Source organism: Pteropus alecto, unplaced genomic scaffold (genome assembly GCF_000325575.1).
Source record: "Pteropus alecto unplaced genomic scaffold, ASM32557v1 scaffold511, whole genome shotgun sequence".
NCBI classification, from domain to species: Eukaryota; Metazoa; Chordata; class Mammalia; order Chiroptera; family Pteropodidae; genus Pteropus; species Pteropus alecto.
In genome coordinates, this window is record NW_006431911.1 from 28,886 (window position 1) to 48,870 (window position 19,985).

A 19,985-nucleotide genomic window follows, 5' to 3' on the forward strand; every position below is an offset into this window, starting at 1 on the left:
AAAAGAAGATGTAGTAGGCCACCTCCTGAGATTCTCAGTCTCTGATCAAGATGTCAGGCTGACCACAGCCATCGCAACCACCCTTCTTGGTCATAGACTAGCTTCCCTGGATTGAGGTGATCGCTCCCACTGAGCTGGTGGGATCCGTGATTTATTTCTAACAAATAGAATATAACCAAAATTATGGGATATCACTTCCCTGATGAGATTACAAGAGATGGTGCCTTCTGTCTTGCCAGCACACTCTGTCTCTCTCTCTCTCTCTCTCTCTCTCTCTCTCTCTCTCTCTCTCTCTCGCTCTCTGTGTAAGCAAGCTTCCATGTGGGAGAGGGCCACATGGCCAGAAACTGAGAGCAGACTTGGGCCAACAGTCCAGAAGGAACTAAATCCTGAAAACAACCACATGAGCGTGAGCTTAGAAGTGGATCTTAACCTCAGGAGATGCCCGTGGCCTTGGCTGACACCTAGATTGCAGCTTTTGAGAGACCCTGAGCAGAGAACCCAGCTAAGCCACACCTGGACTCCTGACCCGCAGAGACTATAACGATTGTGTTGCTTTAAGCCACTAAGTTTTGGGGTGATTTGTTACACAGCTATAGATCACTAAGGCAGAAGGGTCAGTTCTTTGCATTTGTATTATGTTAGTGAACCATGACTTAACGTCAGTTAGTATTGTCTGATGGAATCGACATACAAATTATTATACCGTGAATCATTTTCGGTTAAAACTACATTTTTCAGATTTTGCCAAAACAAGCCTTCTGCCTTGGGATTGTCAGGCCACTGGAGGATGGAGCTTTTACAGAGTCTCTGCCGCAGCCTCAAATACTGAGAATGCTGTAACACTGGCTCCAGCAGAATAAATACAATCACATCCATGTTCTCTTCCATTAGTCTCTGCAAGGCCAAGTAGAATGCTGTTTTAAAGCTCCAGCTTCTTGCGTATTTTTTGGTTAAGACAAATATCGTTTTTTTGCTTTGGTTGATGCTCTGCATGAGGTTATCGATGATGGCTAATCCCGGGTCCCAATCCCTCTCCTCTAAACAGAGGAGCACGTTTTTCCCTTCACTGTCTTCTAGGTGGAAGCGCAGCTCATTTAGCACCCAGTCCGTAACAGAGGCATCTTTGGTGTCATAAGAAACGTAAGCATCATAGAAAGTTTGGGATGTGGAAAGAGACCTGTAGCCTTTTACTTTCGCTAAACACACTTGGTATATAAACCAAACATCCCAGTAAAACCAGTGGTGAGCCAGGGCAGCCAACATAACCATGATGGTGATGAAGGATGTAAAGAAACACAATATGGCTGCGATGGTGTCTGGAACACAGGTGGTTAGCTCTAGAGTCACAATACTCTTCCCTCTTTGATCCCCAGGGCTGGCACAAGTGACATCTGTCAGTCGAGGAATTGTAACCTGTAGATTTTTATGCATCCATTCTCGAAAACCTCCCATGTCACAGGTACAGTCTAAAGGGTTTCCATCGAGTTTCAAAAGGGCTAACTTGGTTCTGTTCTTAGTTTGAAATGTGGATCTGTTGATCATCTTTAGCAGGTTGAAACTTAAATCGAGATGTACCAGACTGCTGGCTTCAGAAAGAAAGTTGGAAGGCAGGTGGAAAATCCTGTTGTGACTCAGTAGCAGCGTCTGAAGAGAAGATGTGAATGTAGATAGGCTATAAGTTAAAAAATATAGACTGTTCCTACTTAAGTCAAGCAACTGGAGCAAAGGAAACTTGTAGAGTAATGTCCAGTTAAAGAAAGATAACTCATTATCATTTATATATAGTTCAGTGAGATTTGTGGGCAAGTTAAGGAATACTTTATCTGGGATACGCTTAAGATTGTTAAAAGATAAGTCAAGCCGTCTCAGACTCGTGAGACATAGAAAAATGTGCTTGTACCTGTTATCCTGAGCATTCCACATAAGGTTAAGGCGATTTCCACTAAAAACTAATTCTTCTAGGGACTTGCTACTCAGATTGTACTCTGTTAATGTATAAATGCTGTTGTAGCTCAAGTTTAAAACTTTTAGGTGCATTAAATTTTTAATAAACCCTAGACGGTGCGTTACCCCTGCTATTTGGAAATAGTGTTCGTTGTGGCTGAGATCTAGAACTTCTAACTCAGGCAGTTCATTGAAAGCACTATCATTATCAAAGTCTAGTCTATTGCTTGATAAATCCAAATATTTGACTTGAGGCACAGCTGAAAATTCAGTTCCACTTAATACTTGATCAATGGCATTCGAAGATAGATTTAAGCAGGCAATGCCAGGAAAAGCTTCAAACTGCTTTTGCCCAATAAAGAAAATATTGTTCAAGCTTAAATCTAGGGCTTTGCCATACTGTGTACATTGTGGCTTTATTAAAGGCTCGGTGCTATGATAAAAATTTGAATGTGGGTCAAACTCAGTGTCTGCTGAGCGTGGCTTAAGGATATGACTTTGGATAGTGGAACTATTTCCGTAACTTTGCCTGTTATCATTTACCAAGGGCGATATTCTGTTTCCTGACAAGTAAATGACCGACAGGTTAGAACAATGTTTGAAAAAGGTAAAATCGATTTTGCGAATAAAGTTAATGCCCAAGTTGATAGTCTGTAAATTTGAGAGGTTCATCAGGGGCTGGAAATCATCTTGTCTGAGTTTCTGGAACACATAACCTTTTAAGTGCAATTCCCGGAGACGTGTAAGATGAGAGAAGTTTGAGGAAATATTAATATATGGTGGATATGTTTTCTGTACATAGTTATAAGATAAGTCAAGTATTTCTAAGGACGGCAGTTTTGTTAAAAATCCCCCAGAAGCTATTTCTTGTGCTAAATAGTTGAATTCAAGATGTAGCTCCTTCAGATAAAGCATATTGTTAAACCAGGATGCATGAATATTGTGGAGGGAGGTGCTAGAGAGGTTGAGGTATCGAAGGTTGGTCAGGTGTTGGAAAGCACAATCAGCTATCTGAATTGAAGCATCTTCTGCGCAAGGCGTACAGGGAAATGGTGCGTTGAAACACCTTGGACAGTTCCCGCTTAAATCTAGTACCGTTAAATTTTCCAAATTCTTGAAGTCGTCTTCATTGATGATTGTGATGTTGGTGTTGCTGAGGTAAAGTTCTGTTAGAGATTTTGGCAGGTTGTGTGGCACTTTTAAAAGGTTATTGAAAGATAGTGAAAGCACCTTCAAATTTGTAATCTCTTCAAATGCTCCGCATCCTACACGAAAAGTTGTATTACAAGCATTGCCAAAAAAGCAGTTCCAGCCCAAATTGAGAGTTTCCAAATTCTGAAGTCCTGAAGTGTCATTTTTACTTACAAGAATTATGTTGTTTTGAATTAGACTAAGTTTTTTCAAAGACCCGGGCAGATCAGCAGGTATTTTGTCTAACTGGTTGTCTTCAAGCAGTAATTCCATTAGGTTCTGTAGGCTGAGGAATGCCCCAGCTGTAATATTCATGCCTTTTTTATTTATAGAATGATTTTTCTTGTAGGGATAGAACATGACATTGTGGTTTAGATTGATTTTAGTAAGATTTTGCAGTCCTTGAAATGATTTATTTGTTACGTGCATAATTGAATTTCCAGAAAGGTCTAGTTCTGTCACATTTTTGACTGTTATTTGGGGAACTTCTTTCAGCTGACGATCGTTGCACTCTACAATAATGGAGAAATTTAGTGTTTTCAGATCACAAGGATAGCTTGTAGGATACTCTGCTTCAGTGAAGAACTCACAGGAATGAGAGATTAGCAGGAAAAGGCAGGTCAGAAGTAAAGACTGAAGGGTCATGTTTACCTAAGGAAAATCAAAAGTGGAGGCGCAGTGTTAAAGTAGCGACATTTGCCAGGTATTTCATGATGAAATCTACAGTGCTTCACCGTACTTTATATGAGTTTTGAAGTGTGGGTTTTCTTAACAAGTAAACAAATTGCATTACATTAAGTTCAGAACGATTTTAAGTTTTCACTGTGTTCAGCTTCATGGTGCTAAAAGAAGTTGAAGATGGAGCTATCTAAGATTATAATGATGTAAAAACTTGGGAAGCTTTTGTGGACGCATTAATCAAGATGTCCCCACCACAATGCGGCCAGGGCTGGACCATGACTATGGTCCATGCTAGATCTGTAGCACAGCAAGCTATATATCTATAGTTTCAACCTATTAATATAACTCTTGATGTCCTAAGGAGAGTTCAGATCCAGCTTCTGTTATAGTATCATTCATCATCTGCAAGCCAGTCATCTCTACCTTATCTACACAACCATATCTCTTATTGGTATTTCCCATGATTTTTCTATACTTCTATGGTTGTACATGTCAAGTTCTCTTATCACCTTGCATGACAGGAAAGTGGACACCTTCTATTGATAATAATAATGAAAAAATCAGTTATTGTTCAAACATAAACATTTTCTCACCCACATTAATGTTTGTAGCAACACAGCAAGATACGTGATGTTATTAGCCATATTTTGTAAGTGAAGAAAAAACCTGGGAGGCTTAAGCAACCTTCAGAAGGATGGTACATTGCAGGGTAGGACTTGAGCCGACATGATTCCAATGTCCTGTTTTTAACCACTAGCCGTCATACTACACAATCTCATTTTGAAATCTTCCTGCCAGCACAATGCCTCAAATGTAGCCATCACTTAAATTTTTTTTTGCAGAATGGCTACTACTCATATGTCTCTTATTGTATAAACATTGGCATTAATAGCTATTCTTTCGTTAACGTTGTAAACTTCCGTGGGGAAGACATGATATTTTATATTTTTGTGAATCCTCTGTAACACTTAGTGTGCCTCACTTTCTGTGCCTCTTTCTTAATAGAGGGCTGATTATATTACTTTTAGTAATTATACAATGCAATAAACAGGTTAATATGATTGGTTTGATCAAGAGTTATGATCAAAAGAACTCTGAAATCTTATCTCACTGGTTATGGAGACCAACCAGTCTTTCCTAAACTATATTTTTCACTAAAGTCCAACTTGTGTCCTTATTATGAGTTAAACCATGTGTGCTTTCTTCTAAATTATCCTAAAATTTAGATTTAGTGAACTAGCAGTCTCTGTCATACCCTTACTATATTGTAAAGGATTTTTACATAGATACTCATAATGCTGAGGGGCAATAATTATTGCCCATGTATAATAGACAAGAAAAAAAAGTCAACTCTTTATGAGATGAAAATTAAAGTGGACTAGAAATCCTGGGCATTTTCAGTTACTTTTATTTTCAACAACGACACTATCTAGGTACTGCTGCTTAATGTTTAATTTTTACTAAAGAAAACCCTGTTTTACCTGGTGTGGAAGGCAGAATTTTAAGATTGCCCCTGTGACTTTTGCCTCTGACATTACTCCTGTAATTACGTTACATTCCGTGGCAAAAGGGAGATTACCTAGATGGCCTAAGCTAATCATATACACCTGTAAAAGCAGAGTGTCTTCTCTGGCTAGCAGCAGAAGGGAGAGTCAGAGAGATCGGAAGCAGGAGAAAATTTTGATGTACTATTGCTGACTTGAAGATGGAGGGGGCCACTGACAATGAATGCGGGCATCCTTTACAAGCTGGGTGGCTCCCTGCTGACAGCTAGCAAGGAAATGCTCCCCTACCCCACCTTACAACCACAAAGAACTAAAACTGACTGAAGACCTGAATGAACTTCGCAATGGATCCTTACTTATCCAGAGTCTTGAAATAAGAGTCTAAGTTGGCCAACACATTGATTTTAGCCTTATGAGACCTAGAGCAGAAAACCTAGGGAAGCCTATCCAAACTGCAACCTACAGAAATTTAAGCTAATAAATGAGTATTATTCGAAGCCTCTAAATTTGGCAGTTATTTGTTATATACAAATAGAAAACTAACATGTTTAGATGATATGTATGAAAAGGTGATTCATGACTTGAAAGCATGCAGCTCTTGCAGAGGCCACCATAGATCTTTAGGCTCAACATCTCCACTGGGAGACACAGGTACACCTAGAGGATAATGAAGCTTGGGGATGAGAGCAACTTTGGGAGGTGACCCAATGTTATATTTGCTCAGTACCTAAGCAGGTGTGAGCCTATGTGATGTCCAAGTGTGGAAATTGCTAGATCTGGAAGTCACTTCCCTACTCTTCTTTGTGGTTTTCAAGCTGCTGGGTGACCTGGGGAGTCTGTTTGATTACATGTACAGCTTATTAGTTAGCTCACAGTCTAGTGGGTTAAAGAGACATGAGTTGAACACAGCATTACAAGATTTCAATCGTGACACAAAGAAGTATGTGATACCATAAAAGTATAAAAAAAGGAGGCTGAGAAAGATTTCCCTGAGGAAAAGAAACTTGAGCTGGGATTCTGAGATTGAATTGGCATGTATAAGGCACAAATAGGTCAAAAGAATATTCCAGCACATACAAAGGCCCTGGGTGTATTCCTTTGGGTTTCCCACGCTGCGCCTTTACAAGAGCCTGGACAGGAATCAAAAGAGCATGTTTGGACCTAAGACAAAGCATATCAGGTTTCAAAGTCCTCAAAGCTGATCAAAACCTGCAGAGGACTGCTTGTAACAGTCGGACCCAGAATAAGAGGTATAGCCAAGAGGATTGGAATGGCACATAATAGATAAGAAATAGAGATGTTGCTGAGGTCCTCAGTATCTCCATGTCACTACATTCAATGGTCATTTTTCAATCCTCATCTTCATGAACACGTGAATATATGGAGCCAAAAGACAACAAGGGACGTAAGAAAAGACAGGAGTAGATTTTGACCTTTAACTGAAGGACAACACAAGACTTTGAAGGTTTTAAGCGGAGTGGTATCATGCTTATTGATTCGACAGTGGTCGCTGGCAAGAGGACACATAACTTCAGGAGCGAGATGATAGTGGCTTGAAGTAAGTTGGTGGCAATGGAGATAGAAATGGATTCAGGAGATACTTAGGAGGTAAAACTGAGAGACGTAGCTATAGATATGTAATGGGGGGGATTGTGAGGGAGAGGGAAGAATTCAAGGTTACTTTCGGGTTCCCGATCTGTGCAACTGGATGGAAAAGTATTCCCTTCACTGAGAAAGAAGGTCGTTTGGGGCAGGGGGTGGAGCAAGTGAATATTAATTAAATTTGACATGTTGAATTTGAGTTGAGTTTGTGATCTTCCAGTGGAGATGTCCAGTAGGCAGTTACATATATCTGTCTTAGGCTCAGAGGAGAGTTCTGATAGAAGGATGAATTTGGGAGCCATGGCAACTACAGCCACGGGGGTTAATCAGATTATCCAGGGCAGTGTAAGCCAGAAAGGATCTTCCACACTTCAATATCAACAACAATTTTTCTCATCCCTTTTTTCTAGTAATTTTATGATTTAATTTTCTTACATTGAAATATCTTAACCCACTAGAATTGCTTTGGCATAAAATATGAGGTGTAGAACCACATTATTTTTTTCAAAAGGGAAAAAATAAGGTGCCCCAACATCATTTATTGAATCATCTTTTGCTTACCAATTTGATATGCTCCTTTCATCATAAACTAACTTTCCTGTGTATATCTGTTTCTAGACTCTCTATTATGTTTCATCTACCTATTCATTACTCATGTGCTGGTACCACGTATTTTAATAATTACAGTTTTTAAGTATGCGAGTATCTGGTAGGGTAAGTCTTGCTCATGATTCTTCTCTTGTTAATGGATCACATCTATCGTACCTTCTAATGGGCCTTTCCTGGTGTACACAAACTATTGGTTTCTATAGTTAATCTTATGCCAAATAACTATAATAAATTCTATGATTATTTGGAATAGTTGTTTCTCCACGTGATTTTCTTGGGTAAGCAATTAAACCATCTACAAATGATGATGATCTTCCTATCACCCCTTATGCAGTCTAAGTCATTTTTATTGTCTAATTGCATTGCCTAGTTACTCCAGAACAATGAAAAAAAAAATAATAGAGCAGAGATTAAAGCACACACAAATAAAAATTCTGCCTCATGAAAAAACTTGGTACCCAAAAGTGAAACAATAAAGTAGGAAGACATGTTTGCAGTTCATATCACAGCTAAAGGAATGATATATTTGATAGGTAAAGACTTTTTATGCATAAGTGAGAAGACAAATAACCCAATAGAAAACTGCACAAAAATATATTAACAGACAGTTCACAGAAAAAAGGAAAACAAATAGCCCTTAAACATAGGAAAAAATACTCAACTTCGCTCAAAATGTTACACTGAGATAGCATTTTTCACAGATTCTACTGTGTGGGTGAGGATGTGGAGAAGCATATTCTCATATTTTGCCAGGAGGAGACTAAATTAGTGCTGCCTCTAAGATAGAGAGCAATTTGTGATATCTATCAACATTGGAAACGTACATAGGCTCAGCAATTTTAATTCTAGAAATAGATACTAATGATAGACCCTCATGTATGCAAATGACTATATACAAGGATTGTCAATGCAGGGCTGCTAGTAATAGCAAAAGATTGGAAAGAATCTAAATGCCTACGGGTAGTGGTCTGGTTTTAAAAAATTATGTATATTCATATAATGGATTACTATGCAGCAATAAAATGAGAAGGCAGCTCTATTCATTTATTCATTCGTTCAAAAAATATTTATTAAGCATCTACTTTATTTCAGGGACTATTTTCAGGCTGAGAATACAGCAATGAACAAAACAGATTAAAATAACTGCCCGTATGGAGCTTACATTACTACACTATCTTAGATGGTGGAAAATACTATGTAGAAAAATAAAGCTGAGAAAGGGGATGATTATGCAGATTGTCTGATGCTTTTGTCATGATTAGATTGGGGCGATGAGTTTTGGAGAGGAAGACCACAGAGGCAAAGTGTCATTCTAGTCACAACACACCAAGGGCACATACTAGCAATGAGACTTTCAGTGTTGACGTGAACCTTGATCACCTGGCTGAGGTAGTGCTTGTCAGATTCCTATTATAATTTTTAATTATAGATAAATAAAAAATAAAAATAATTTTTTAAAGGCCCACGGCAGGGTGAGGCCAGCTTGCAGACCCTTTGCATGGCAGACAGAGCACTGTTGGTAGGTGAGGCATTTCAGGTGGTCACTTGGGCAGGTCCAGCCTCAGCTTGAGGCATCAACATCCAACTTCGAATGTAATTCTCTCTCATACAATCCCGAGCAATTGAAGTCAGGCTGTAAGGGGGTGCTAGAGACCAGGAGAGGAGCCTTTTGCAATTTGCTGTATTTCCAGGATGAAAATGGCCTCTCGGAGAGTCTGCAGCACCTTCAAGTAAATATTGGGCCATGGAAGTGATCAGAGGGGACTTGTGAGTGAAGAGCTTGACGTTCTTAACTCTACCTTCCCAAAAGAGTCCTGAGGTAAGAACTTGAGTTGACCAGTTCCAAATAACCTGAATTTGAAGAGAAGTGCCTGGGTGGGAAGAATGGGAAGTGTGAACAGGCAGCTAGCAGAGAAGTTAAGGTGAAAACCCTGACTATTCAAGCCTCTCCATCCACCTCAGGACCTCATAGAGGCAGAATGGACTGTGAAAGCCCCTCATTCACAGAGTGAACCCTAGGTCATGTCATCCAGTTGGATCTGAGGACAGAGCGAAGCCCAAGGCCCCAGCAAGAGCTGTACCTCGCCAGCCAAGTTCTTTCTCCTGGTCACTCCCATGCCTGTGGCTATCAAAAGTTGTGGCTCTAAAAAGGACATCAGAGGGGATCAGCCCCCAGACCAACTGAGAAGGTTACCAGGGAAAATTTACCCTTACGATATAAACAATGAATAAACACTATCCAGCCTGGCAGGAGAGAAATGGCAACTCTGCAAATAAAATAGAGAAATGGCAATGAGGCAAAAATATAGAGAGAGAACTGGAAATCTCATAAATAGAGGAAAAAAGAGCAATTATGCAAATAAGAAAGAAAGCGGAACTATGCAAATAAGAGAGCGAGAGAGACATAGAGAGAGAGAGGACACTTCGTTGTTTGAGTCTGACAGTTGAAGTTTCCCATTAAAATGACAGTAAAGGACTAACAAGATTAGACAGGGTGTAAGAGAAGACCACAGCAGATTAAGACCACGTAGGAAGTTGAAGAAGATGGAGAGCAGGTGATTGAGCAGTAGGTGCCAGAGAAGAACAGAAACTGAAGAGTCAACCAGAGTAAAGTCCATTCACATCACAGAAGCCTGGAAAGACTCCGCAACTGGAGACAACAGGCATGGCAGGTGGCATGCCAGATAGGGCTGCACAGTGGATTGGTTAAGAGTACACATGTGAAGTTAGACCCCTCGTGGTCCCCTCTCTGAGACTTACTATCTTTTAAGGTCAAATCCAGAGCCTCGGGTTCAGGACTTGAGGTACAAGTGAAGGCCCAGGTGAACTGCCAAAGGGAAAAAACGAGAGTTAAGGACAGTCTGTATCTGGAGCGTGGAACCCCCTCCACTTCTGTCCCCTGGGCTCTAGAAACTGACAGCCATCGGGTTATGAACATCCTACTCCAGCAGCCCAGTCAGGACACTGCAGGATCTTGCTGGAAAAGCAGATGAGCACAATAGCAGGGTCATGGTTGCAAAATTTAAGGGGACCCCCAAAAACTTAGTCATCAAGATGAATACTATTTTAAAAACTGAAAAATCCCTGATGGACAAAATATCAAACAAGGCCACTTTAAACAAAGACAGATTCTGACCCTGTACTTGCAACGCCCTGCTCTGCCTGCCTTCACCCTCAGCCAGGCTCTGTTCCAAAAAAACTTAATTTATTTATTAAAACAGGCAAACGGCTTGCTGTCCAAAGCTTGCCAGTTTGGTTTTTAAAAATACAACATGAAAATATTATTGATCTTGATTATTGATCTTGATTATTTTTGGTACCCTTCCTCCCTTAAATTTGGTACCCAAAGCAAATGCCTCACTCTCCTCACCCTAGTCAAAAGCTGAGTGCACCCATTCGTCCTGAGCTGAGGCTCAACCGTAGACTGGGGAACCCTGTTCTTTCATTTGGAGATTCTATGGTCAACACCAGTCACCTGGGAATTCACCCAATACGAAAGGGAGGTCGACCGAGAAAAAGAAAACCAAATCGGAGACCCAACAATTGGTGGAATCAAGCCTCTGGCAATCCAGGACACTGGTTTATGGTTTCTTTTCTTAATGTAGGTCCTGTCCTGAACCCGAGGCTCTGGATTTGACCTTAAAAGATAGTAAGTCTCAGAGAGGGGACCAGGAGGGGTCTAACTTCACATGTGTACTCTTAACCAATCCACCGTGCAGCCCTATCGGGCATGCCACCTGCCATGCCTGTTGCCTCCAGTTGCGAAGTCTTTCCAGACTTCTTGCACAGGTTCTCAATTCCTTCTCGCAATTCAGAAATTCTAAAAGATCTGAACATTGGGAGATTTTTTTTTTTTTTTGTAATGTTTTTGGCAGCAAAATCTGATCTGAACTAACCTACAGCTACCATCGTCTTTATTTATCCACTTAGTGCGAACATTCTACTATCATGGCAGAAATAGCCATGCGTGTGACCTGGACCCGTTGGGAATGTTTTGTCATATGTCATATAGGTAACATATTATCTTACTAAAACAGGAATTCTGAACTTTGACACCATTCTGGCCCACAGATTTTGGATCAGAAATCGTGCATCAGTACTTAAATCTCCTTCACTGGGAACACATTAGCAATTCCTGAATTTTTCTTGGCATGTGTTATATTGCAAAATAGAATATGGCTGTCAACGAGGCCAAATTATGACTTTCATGGGCCTGAGGCATTTTGCCCTTCATGGGCCCCTTCCTCCATTTTTAAAAAAAGTAAAAATTATCTTTTATGACCACATTGCTATAAATTGCTGTTGTGCATTGGTATTGCATTGGAACATCCAGAAAAAAATTTGCTGATTTTAAAAGAAGTTAAATCTGTGCTTAAAGCATCATGGGCCCTAGGCTCTGTGCCTTCTGTGCCTAAGGAGAAATTGGCTCTGGTTGTCAGTGAGGGTGTAATGGGGCTCAGATCAGGTCCCTGGAGACAAGTTTAGTAGGAGACACTTCCTGGAAAGTAAATTATTAGATTAGGAGCTGGTGAAGTGAAAGGACTAGGATTAAGTAGAAGTGGCAGAATAAAGGATCAAAAAATGTGAAGTGTTGCAGGTTGAATTATGTGTCCCCACAAAGATATGTCGAAGCAGTTTTAACCTCTGTACCTGTGAATGTGAGCTCATTAGGAAATAGGGTCTTTACAATGAGTTCATACCAGATTAGGGGAGGCCCAATGACTGCTACCCTTAGAAGAAGAGGGACATTTGGACACAGACACACGCAGGAAAGAAGACCATGTGAAGACGGAGGTAGAGATTGGGGTTACAAGCCAAGGAATGTCAAGGACTGTCCACTACCACCGGAAGCTGGGAGAAAGGCACAATACAGATTTTCCCTCTGGAACCACAAGAAGGAACCAACTCTGTTGACAATGCCTTGATTTCAGACTTCTGGTTTCCAGAATCATGAGAAGATAAATTTGTTGTTTTGAGCCACCAGGTTTGAGATATTCTGTTACAGCAGCCACAGGAAAGAGAGTAAGAGCAGAGGGCAGGTAATTAAGAGCCGTTCAGTGGAACTCACTGCGTAGAACACACTGATGTGGATGATGAGGTCTGCACGGTCTGGATCTTTCACTGGGTGTTGCGCTGGAACACCCAGAAAAAAATCAAGACCTATTTCTGTAAAGAAAGCATATGAATCACACCTCAAAAGGAATCTGCTTCACTTCCCCCTGCCTGCCAAATACAGCTGTTGCTAGCAACTGAAGAAGCAATTTCACAACTGTTTCCCTATTTTCCATGCCGAATCAGTTCTTTGGTTGGGTCATGATGCCCAATAATCCAATTCTCTCCTTTGGGTTCTGAAGGAGCCAAATGTTACAATGAAAATGACCTGTCTCAGTCCTCACCCAAAACTTCCTTCTCAACTTGGACCCCAATGGACACCAAAACCACAATTTTTAAAGGCCAGTGCAGTTTAAAGAACGGTTCAGAAAAGTCTGTCTTAGCTGAAGAAGCCTGGAAGTCAGAATGAGCCAAGGGGCCACCCCCATAACCTAGCCCCTGGGGCGAGAGCGGCAGGCGGGGCAGAGACTGGGTGCAAAAAGACTGATCTCACTAGGCGACACTAAAATCCTGCAGGTTTTCCCACACGATCTAAGGTGAAGGTGGTCTGCGAGCTGCCCGAGGCTGCCTTCCTGGAATAAAATGGCTTTTTACCTGTTCACACCCCTTTTCAGGCTGCAAGCAGAGATTTTGCAATGATGCTTCCTTTCTTCTCTCTTCAAAGGCTTCCTTTGCCAACATGTGATTTGCCACAGCCCATCTCCTTAGCTGCACCCCTTTCTCGGGATGGGTCCTGCTGGTGTCCCCTAATACTAAAATGTCAAGAGAACCTATTGATCGTAAGATGTGATTAATCCCCCTAACTGAGTTACTTAATAAGTTTGGGTATTTTGTGGCATTCGACCGGAACTGAATTTTTGCCAAACTGGAAATATTTCTGATTTTTAATGGGTTCTGATTCATTTGCATTGACTATGCTGACAACTGATACATTATGTAAGTAATAAAAAAAATGGTTGTACGGATAGGATTTATCACCTTAGATGAAATTTACAATTAATAATAGATACTTTATTTTATCCATTCCAAATTCGATGGATTTACTAACAGCTTTGGAGGACAAAAGAACCCACTACACCACATTCAAGGCACCTATCAATGAAGGCATGGATCCTGATTTCATATACATAAAAGTATGAAAACCTATGCTATTTGAATTCCGGGCAATATGGTAGGGAGCTTTACCAGGAGACAAACACTGGGTTGAGTGCGAGGCATGCATTTCCTTATTTCATCCCCCTGCAAATCAGTGAGGTGGGTGCTATCATAAGACCCCATTTTACAGACGTAGAACCTGAGACTCAGAGAGGCTAAGTTACTCGAAGTCACTCAGATGGTAGGTGGCAGAGCTGAAACTGAGCTTACATGTGTACCTGAGTAGTTAAAAAATTAGCTGGAACCAAGGGGCCAGCTGGCAATGGTCTGGTTTGGATTATCAGCAGAAACACCATAGCCATACCTGGAACCTTCCGGATTCAAATGCCGGGGTGGATTACCCACCTTGCCTTTTGACACTGATCAGTCTACCACAGAGCACTCTGTAATTCCACGGAACAACTGGAAATCCACCGACTTTAGATGTATGGACCGACTAGCAGTTCTTTGTAACCATCTGAAAAGTCAACAAAGCCCATACTTGCTAATACTGGTCCAGAACTGTAGGTAATACACTTAAATTTACTGTGTCTGTATAGCCCTGAAGAGTCATAAATTAGAGATAACAGTTTAAAAAATAATCAATCCCTCAACTCCATCTAATAAGTCAGTTGAACTCAAATACATTCCACTGGAATGATGCTCCCCTCAACAGACCCTGGAGGTGGCATTGAAACAGGCTTACAAACAGCATCCAAATGAGTTTCAAGGACTAACCCTGGCTAATGACATCCTCTCCTATGAGACACACCCTGATACTCCATAAGTCTGGGGTGTCCACGAGGCGGGCTCCTGTCTCATAACCCCTCACGCTGCATTAGGGTTAGCACATGGAAGGATAAGGGGCAGCGGCTGAAGGAGAAAATGAACTTCGTCAACTGCCCTCACCCTGCTCTACAGCATCAGCTTTTCAGATAATCATTATTTTGCTCTCGGAAGTCAAACCAAGGGGCTAATGAGTAAGTTTTGGGTCTTCAGGCAGCCTCGTCACCGTTTTTAGTAATGGACCCAAGAGACCTGTTCGGCGGCCACTTAGGCAGTTGTTCTCAACTGTGGCTGAATGCTGAGATACACGGAAAGCTGCCATGCCCAGCTCCCACCCCCTGAGACTCTGATTTCATTGGTCTGGGGTTCAGCCTGGCAGCAGAACTTTTAAAAATTTGCTGCATGATTCTAATACATAGTCAAGGCTAAGAACCCCTGTTCTGAGGCCAGTGGGAGGGAGGTGGGCAGTTTTCCCAAGTTTAGCTTGATTTTATTATTATGCCATTTTCCACTTTCTTACACTACAATTATATTGGCTATCTCAACGGTTTACAAGTATCAAGTAGAAATGAACGTCAATTGCCATTCCGTACATGTCATTGGTCCTCTTGGCCTCATTCCTTATGAGCCATTGCAGTCATTTCGTAAAGCACCATCAAATTTCAGCACAGAATTAATTTACTTTCAAGATCTATAATGGGCATTAAGTGGATACAAAAATTAACCAAAAAAATCCTTAAATATACATTAAATGGTGGTAAAAATGACGGTAAGAAGTTTAATGAGCACTAACTGAGCGTGGAAAAATATAAGGACAAATTTGGATGAGCTCTTGAAATCTGACTTTTCAATTGTTCCCGGATCTTATTGAATTTTCTAGAAAACATATCATTTTTTAAAATTATAAAGTTTGTTTTTCGATCTGCCAGTTCTCGACAATAACAAAAACTGACCATCTGCTATGCCTAAACGCTAGAGAATATAATTTTAGAAATAGTAACCTGTTACTTTAAAACCCCTACCAAGAAAAGCAATAATTAAAGTTGAACATGAAGCTCCTTGTAGTATATTAATTTCAGGCCTAGGCACCAGCAGATGACTCATGTACGTGAGGGAACAGAGTTTATCTTTTTCTGTAGAAACGCCTCTCACCTGCTTCACCTCCAACCTGTTGCTTCTAGAAGAGAATACTATTTCTGGCAGGATCAGAAAGGAACGTTCCAGCTCAATTCCTGACTTGGAATTTGCTTCGTTTCCTGTCCAAAAAAATAAGACCACTGCATTTGGTTTTCAAAATTTCCTGTACACCAGGCCACTTTACCTACATTTAGAGTTGCTACAGTACTTCTCCTTTTTATCTTAATTTGCCCATTCGTCACTTTCTCTGTTCACACCACTTGCCATCAAACTGTATTTCAGGATCAGAAATCATGTATTTTGTTGGAAAGCTTCATTAAAAGAATAGAAGCTACTTACCACTTTTCTGTTGTCAGTTTTTCTCATTGCTCAGTCCATAGCCTGCACGCAGCACTGCAGAGTGGTACCCTCTGTGCAGTGGGTACAAACGGCGAAGAGAAACTGGCTAACTTCCTGAAATTGATCACTTTACCATCAGTGGAACGTAGCATGTGGTTTGCAGAAGTTTATGTGACGAGAAGGGAACTTGCGATTTCTTAACTGTTTCCAAATCATCTATTCATTGTGCTTTAAAATTTCAAAACTAAAATTAGGGGCAGAAAAGCCATTTATAACATGATTTAAATATAACCCGAGCCAGACATATATGGTATATTTTTGTGAGTTTGCATATATTCATGTGTATGTATATGTGCGGGTGGATGTGACTGAGGCTGTAAGGATCTTCCCCAAAATGTTAATGGTAGTCAGTTCTGCAGTGCAAGATTGGGGAAAAATGAGGGAGAGATTTAGAATTCAATTTCGAATTGCCCAAACTCATCTTTTGTTATAGAATTCACAGATGTAGTTAAATAACATTTGTATTGCTTCACCTTTGTTCCAGACATTTCCAAGACAGCGCACAGCAAGCTGGGTGTGGGTCCCTCACCAGGCTGTGGCCACAGAGAGGGCATCTTTCTCCTGGGTGTCCCTATATCTCAGCCAGCACCTGGCGCAGAGTATAAGCTCCATAAACATTTGTTGAATGAATGAGCGAGTGAGTGGATGACCGTGAGCGTTCATGAGGCAGGAAAATTTAATTCCCTGATTTGGCCTGATAAGCGCATTGGATTATAAACTCTCAGGGAGAGGGCCTCGAGGTTTAACCAAGAGCAGAGATCAGCAAACGGCAGGCAGTGGGCCAAGTCTAGCCCGTGGGTGAAGAACTTTTATAGAGGAACCTTTGCAATTGATCTAATGACGAAGAACACTAACTTTAAACTCCACTTTGGCAAAACGTTACCATCCCCCAAAGAATTTCATCCTTCTCATTATTAGATGTATATTACACAGAACTGTGCTCATTATATTTTGAATGTTATCAATTAAATAATTGTGCAATTTGTTTTTCTTTTATTATGTAAGTACCTATATAATGTCCTCAATTTGCCTCTTGGCCCGCAAAGCCTAAAATATTTACTTTATAAAAAACATTTGCTGACCCCTGGCCCAAAGAATCGTTTGGAATGGAACAGAATATGCTTCATCTTGCCTTACGCTCCTGGATTTGGAGGAAAACACATCGGGGACAGGGGTGGGAAGGGGGTGACATTTACACACATACACACATTATTATTACTATTACTTTCTCTCAGGCCTAGGATCTCCCTCCCATGTATAACCTCTCTCTGTGACAACATACAGTGTTTGGAAAATCTTTTTCCTTTTTTTACGCCTACAGCACCTGGTCTTCCTAGGTGGTCTCCCATCCAAGTACTAACCAGGCCCGACCCTGCTTAGCTTCCGAGATCAGATGGGATCGGGCACGTTCAGGGTAACATGGCCATAGACTGGAAAACCTTGCTATGAAGGAATGCCTTTCAGAACTCATCTCTGTGGGTGGCCATTCCTAAACTGATCTCTAATGAGTGGCCCCTCTGGCGATTCAAGGCCTGGCATCAGGGAACCATGACAGCAGGGAATACAGCGTGTGGCTTCATGGGCTTACCCAAGCCTTCGCCACAGTGAGCTCAAGGACTCATGTGGCTACCACCCAGTCTGTTGCTTTCCCATGAAATGTTTGCTCAGAAATAAAGTTTAAAAAGCTAAGTAAAAGTGACTGCCAGAAGCATACTGAGGAACATACCTTTAGGCTGGAGCACTGGTCGGCTTTTCTAGAAAAGTCAAACCCATATGCTCTGGCTTCCAGGATATAACGTGTCATCCAACTATAGACCAGTTACTTGGGAACTCATAAAGCCTGGCACATGCTACTAAGGTTATACTTGCAAACAGTCTAGTGCCCAGGCCAGGCAAACTCATAAAAATGACGTACTGATCCGAATCAAATGAGCCTTCCCATGTTTTTCCACACAACCAGTAACCATGAAAGATAAAAATGGAAACAAAATCAATACCAGGGCAGGACAGTCACTGCAAACCAAAAGTGTAGTCCCCCAAGGCAAGTGGTCAGAGGCTCCAGTCCTCTGCCTGAGCCCAGAGACTGGCCCTCAGTGTCCCACCCTGCCCCGTGAAGGCACAAAGCTCTTGGGCATCTCTTTCCTTGCTTTTCCCTTTGCCACCCACGCTGACACAGATCTTTATTTCAAAATGGAGACAATCTGTCATTAATCATCCCTTCCAGGCAGCATGGATGTTCCAGACACACAAGTCACCAGCTGGAGCAGATGAACCTCTCTGAGCCTCAGTTTTCTCATCTCTCAAATGGGGAGAAGAATTACAGCCTCACCCTCCTACCATAGCTTTGAGGATTATACGTATGTGTCCGTGTGTGTGGAACCCTTAGGACAGTCTGCGGCATAGATTACGCACTTGACGAGTAGAGCTGGTATTACTATTACTACTCTTGTTGTCGGGGGGCTTCACTCATCTCTGAGCTGTTGCCCAAAGTAGGCCAGGAGAACCACTCTCGTGGCACTGGCCACAACCCTTTCCTGTGGTGTCGATGAGTGCCACAGCACCCCCGGGCCAGCAGGTGACTTCTTCGCGTCAAGGCTGTGGCGAAGTGCCGCGTGTAGAAATACCATGGGGCCCTGAAAATGCCCCAAGACCTAGAACGACACCAGGTGCTGGAAATCAGTTGTTCATCAAAAAAAAAAAAAAAATCAGCACTGAATATAAAAACGGCTCAAGTGGAAGGAGTCATGTAAAAGAAACATTTTTAAGCAAAGGATTTGGATGAGAAAGTACACAGATTCCTTTACACAAGGCCAGAGCTGATGTGAGCCCATGCTGGTTTTAAATTGCTGTGCGGGGCTCCTGAGGGGACAGCAAGCTGCCCTTCCCTGGTGAGCACAGACACAGGTGAGATAGGTGGCAGGACTCAGCCGCAGGTAGCAGCTATTGTTGATCTCCTTCCCCACCTTCCCTTCCTCCCTGACTCCTGGGTGCCGTCACCCACTCTTCCTGAACCCGCTCAGTCTTCATAGTCACCCTGCCTCACACCTACTCCATTATACTCATTCCCAACTGCAGCCAATTCTTCTCCATTTGTACCATTATTTCTCATTTCAAACAAAGCTTAATGTGCTAGTCTGTACATGCCTCAGTGCCCACCAGAAAGTGGCAGCCCTCTGGAGGAACGAGTTAACTAAAGGTACTCTGCCTCTGGTCTGCGTAGCCCCAAATCAGGGCACAGAGCCAGGTAAGAAGGAGGGCTGGGTTACAGCCTCACTTGGTCATATGGCCAACTCCCCTTCAGTGGTGGCCAACGTATGTAACCATACATGGTGGCCCAGCTAAACCGAACAAGCTCATTTCATCATGGTGAATGGGACTGACTCCTTCCAATGGCACGTCTGACTGCACAGGGACAAGGCCAAGTTCCCTGCAGTCCTCTGCAAATTCCCTTTTTGAGTCAGGACCAGGTTGCAGAGCAATTACCTGAAAACCTGGGTCTTTCCATCAGTTGCAACCCATTCCTATGTTTCCCAAGGTCGGTGTCTCCCAAATAAGGGACCAAGACACCACACCAAAAAGCCATAGCAATTTAGAGCTCAGATGGCCCCGTTAGTCTACGGATGAAGAAATTCAAGCCAAAGGTCAAAAGTGCAACAGAGGTAGAAAAAAGCGTGGGAACTGTCACGCTGCCCTTCCTCCGTGCTGTTCTCTCAACTTCTCCCTTCACTGATGCCCTAAGCGAAACGCCAAGCATATTGAATATTCAATCAGCATTTTGAGAAGAGGATGAGGGTGGGTTTTCTGGATCCCATCAACTTTTTGTTCTTCTTCCCTATGTCTTTTGCTAAAATCTCATGTAATCATCTCTTCAGGATGGACTGC

General features: G+C 41.8%; 1 protein-coding gene and 1 non-coding gene across 2 annotated transcripts; both read right to left on the minus strand.

Moving 5' to 3' along the window:
- Positions 1-611: 611 nt before the first annotated feature.
- TLR8 (toll like receptor 8) lies at positions 612-16,118 on the minus strand. Its single transcript, NM_001290163.1, is given in 3 exon segments — positions 612-3,789; positions 10,296-10,362; positions 16,044-16,118. A coding segment is annotated over 1 exon segment (3,117 nt). The 5' UTR covers positions 3,784-3,789; positions 10,296-10,362; positions 16,044-16,118; the 3' UTR covers positions 612-666.
- A 1,297-nt stretch (positions 16,119-17,415) lies between these two features.
- On the minus strand, positions 17,416-17,534 carry LOC112472301. The gene has a single exon (XR_003043612.1). It is a non-coding gene; the product is annotated as a 5S ribosomal RNA (ribosomal RNA).
- Positions 17,535-19,985: the final 2,451 nt, after the last annotated feature.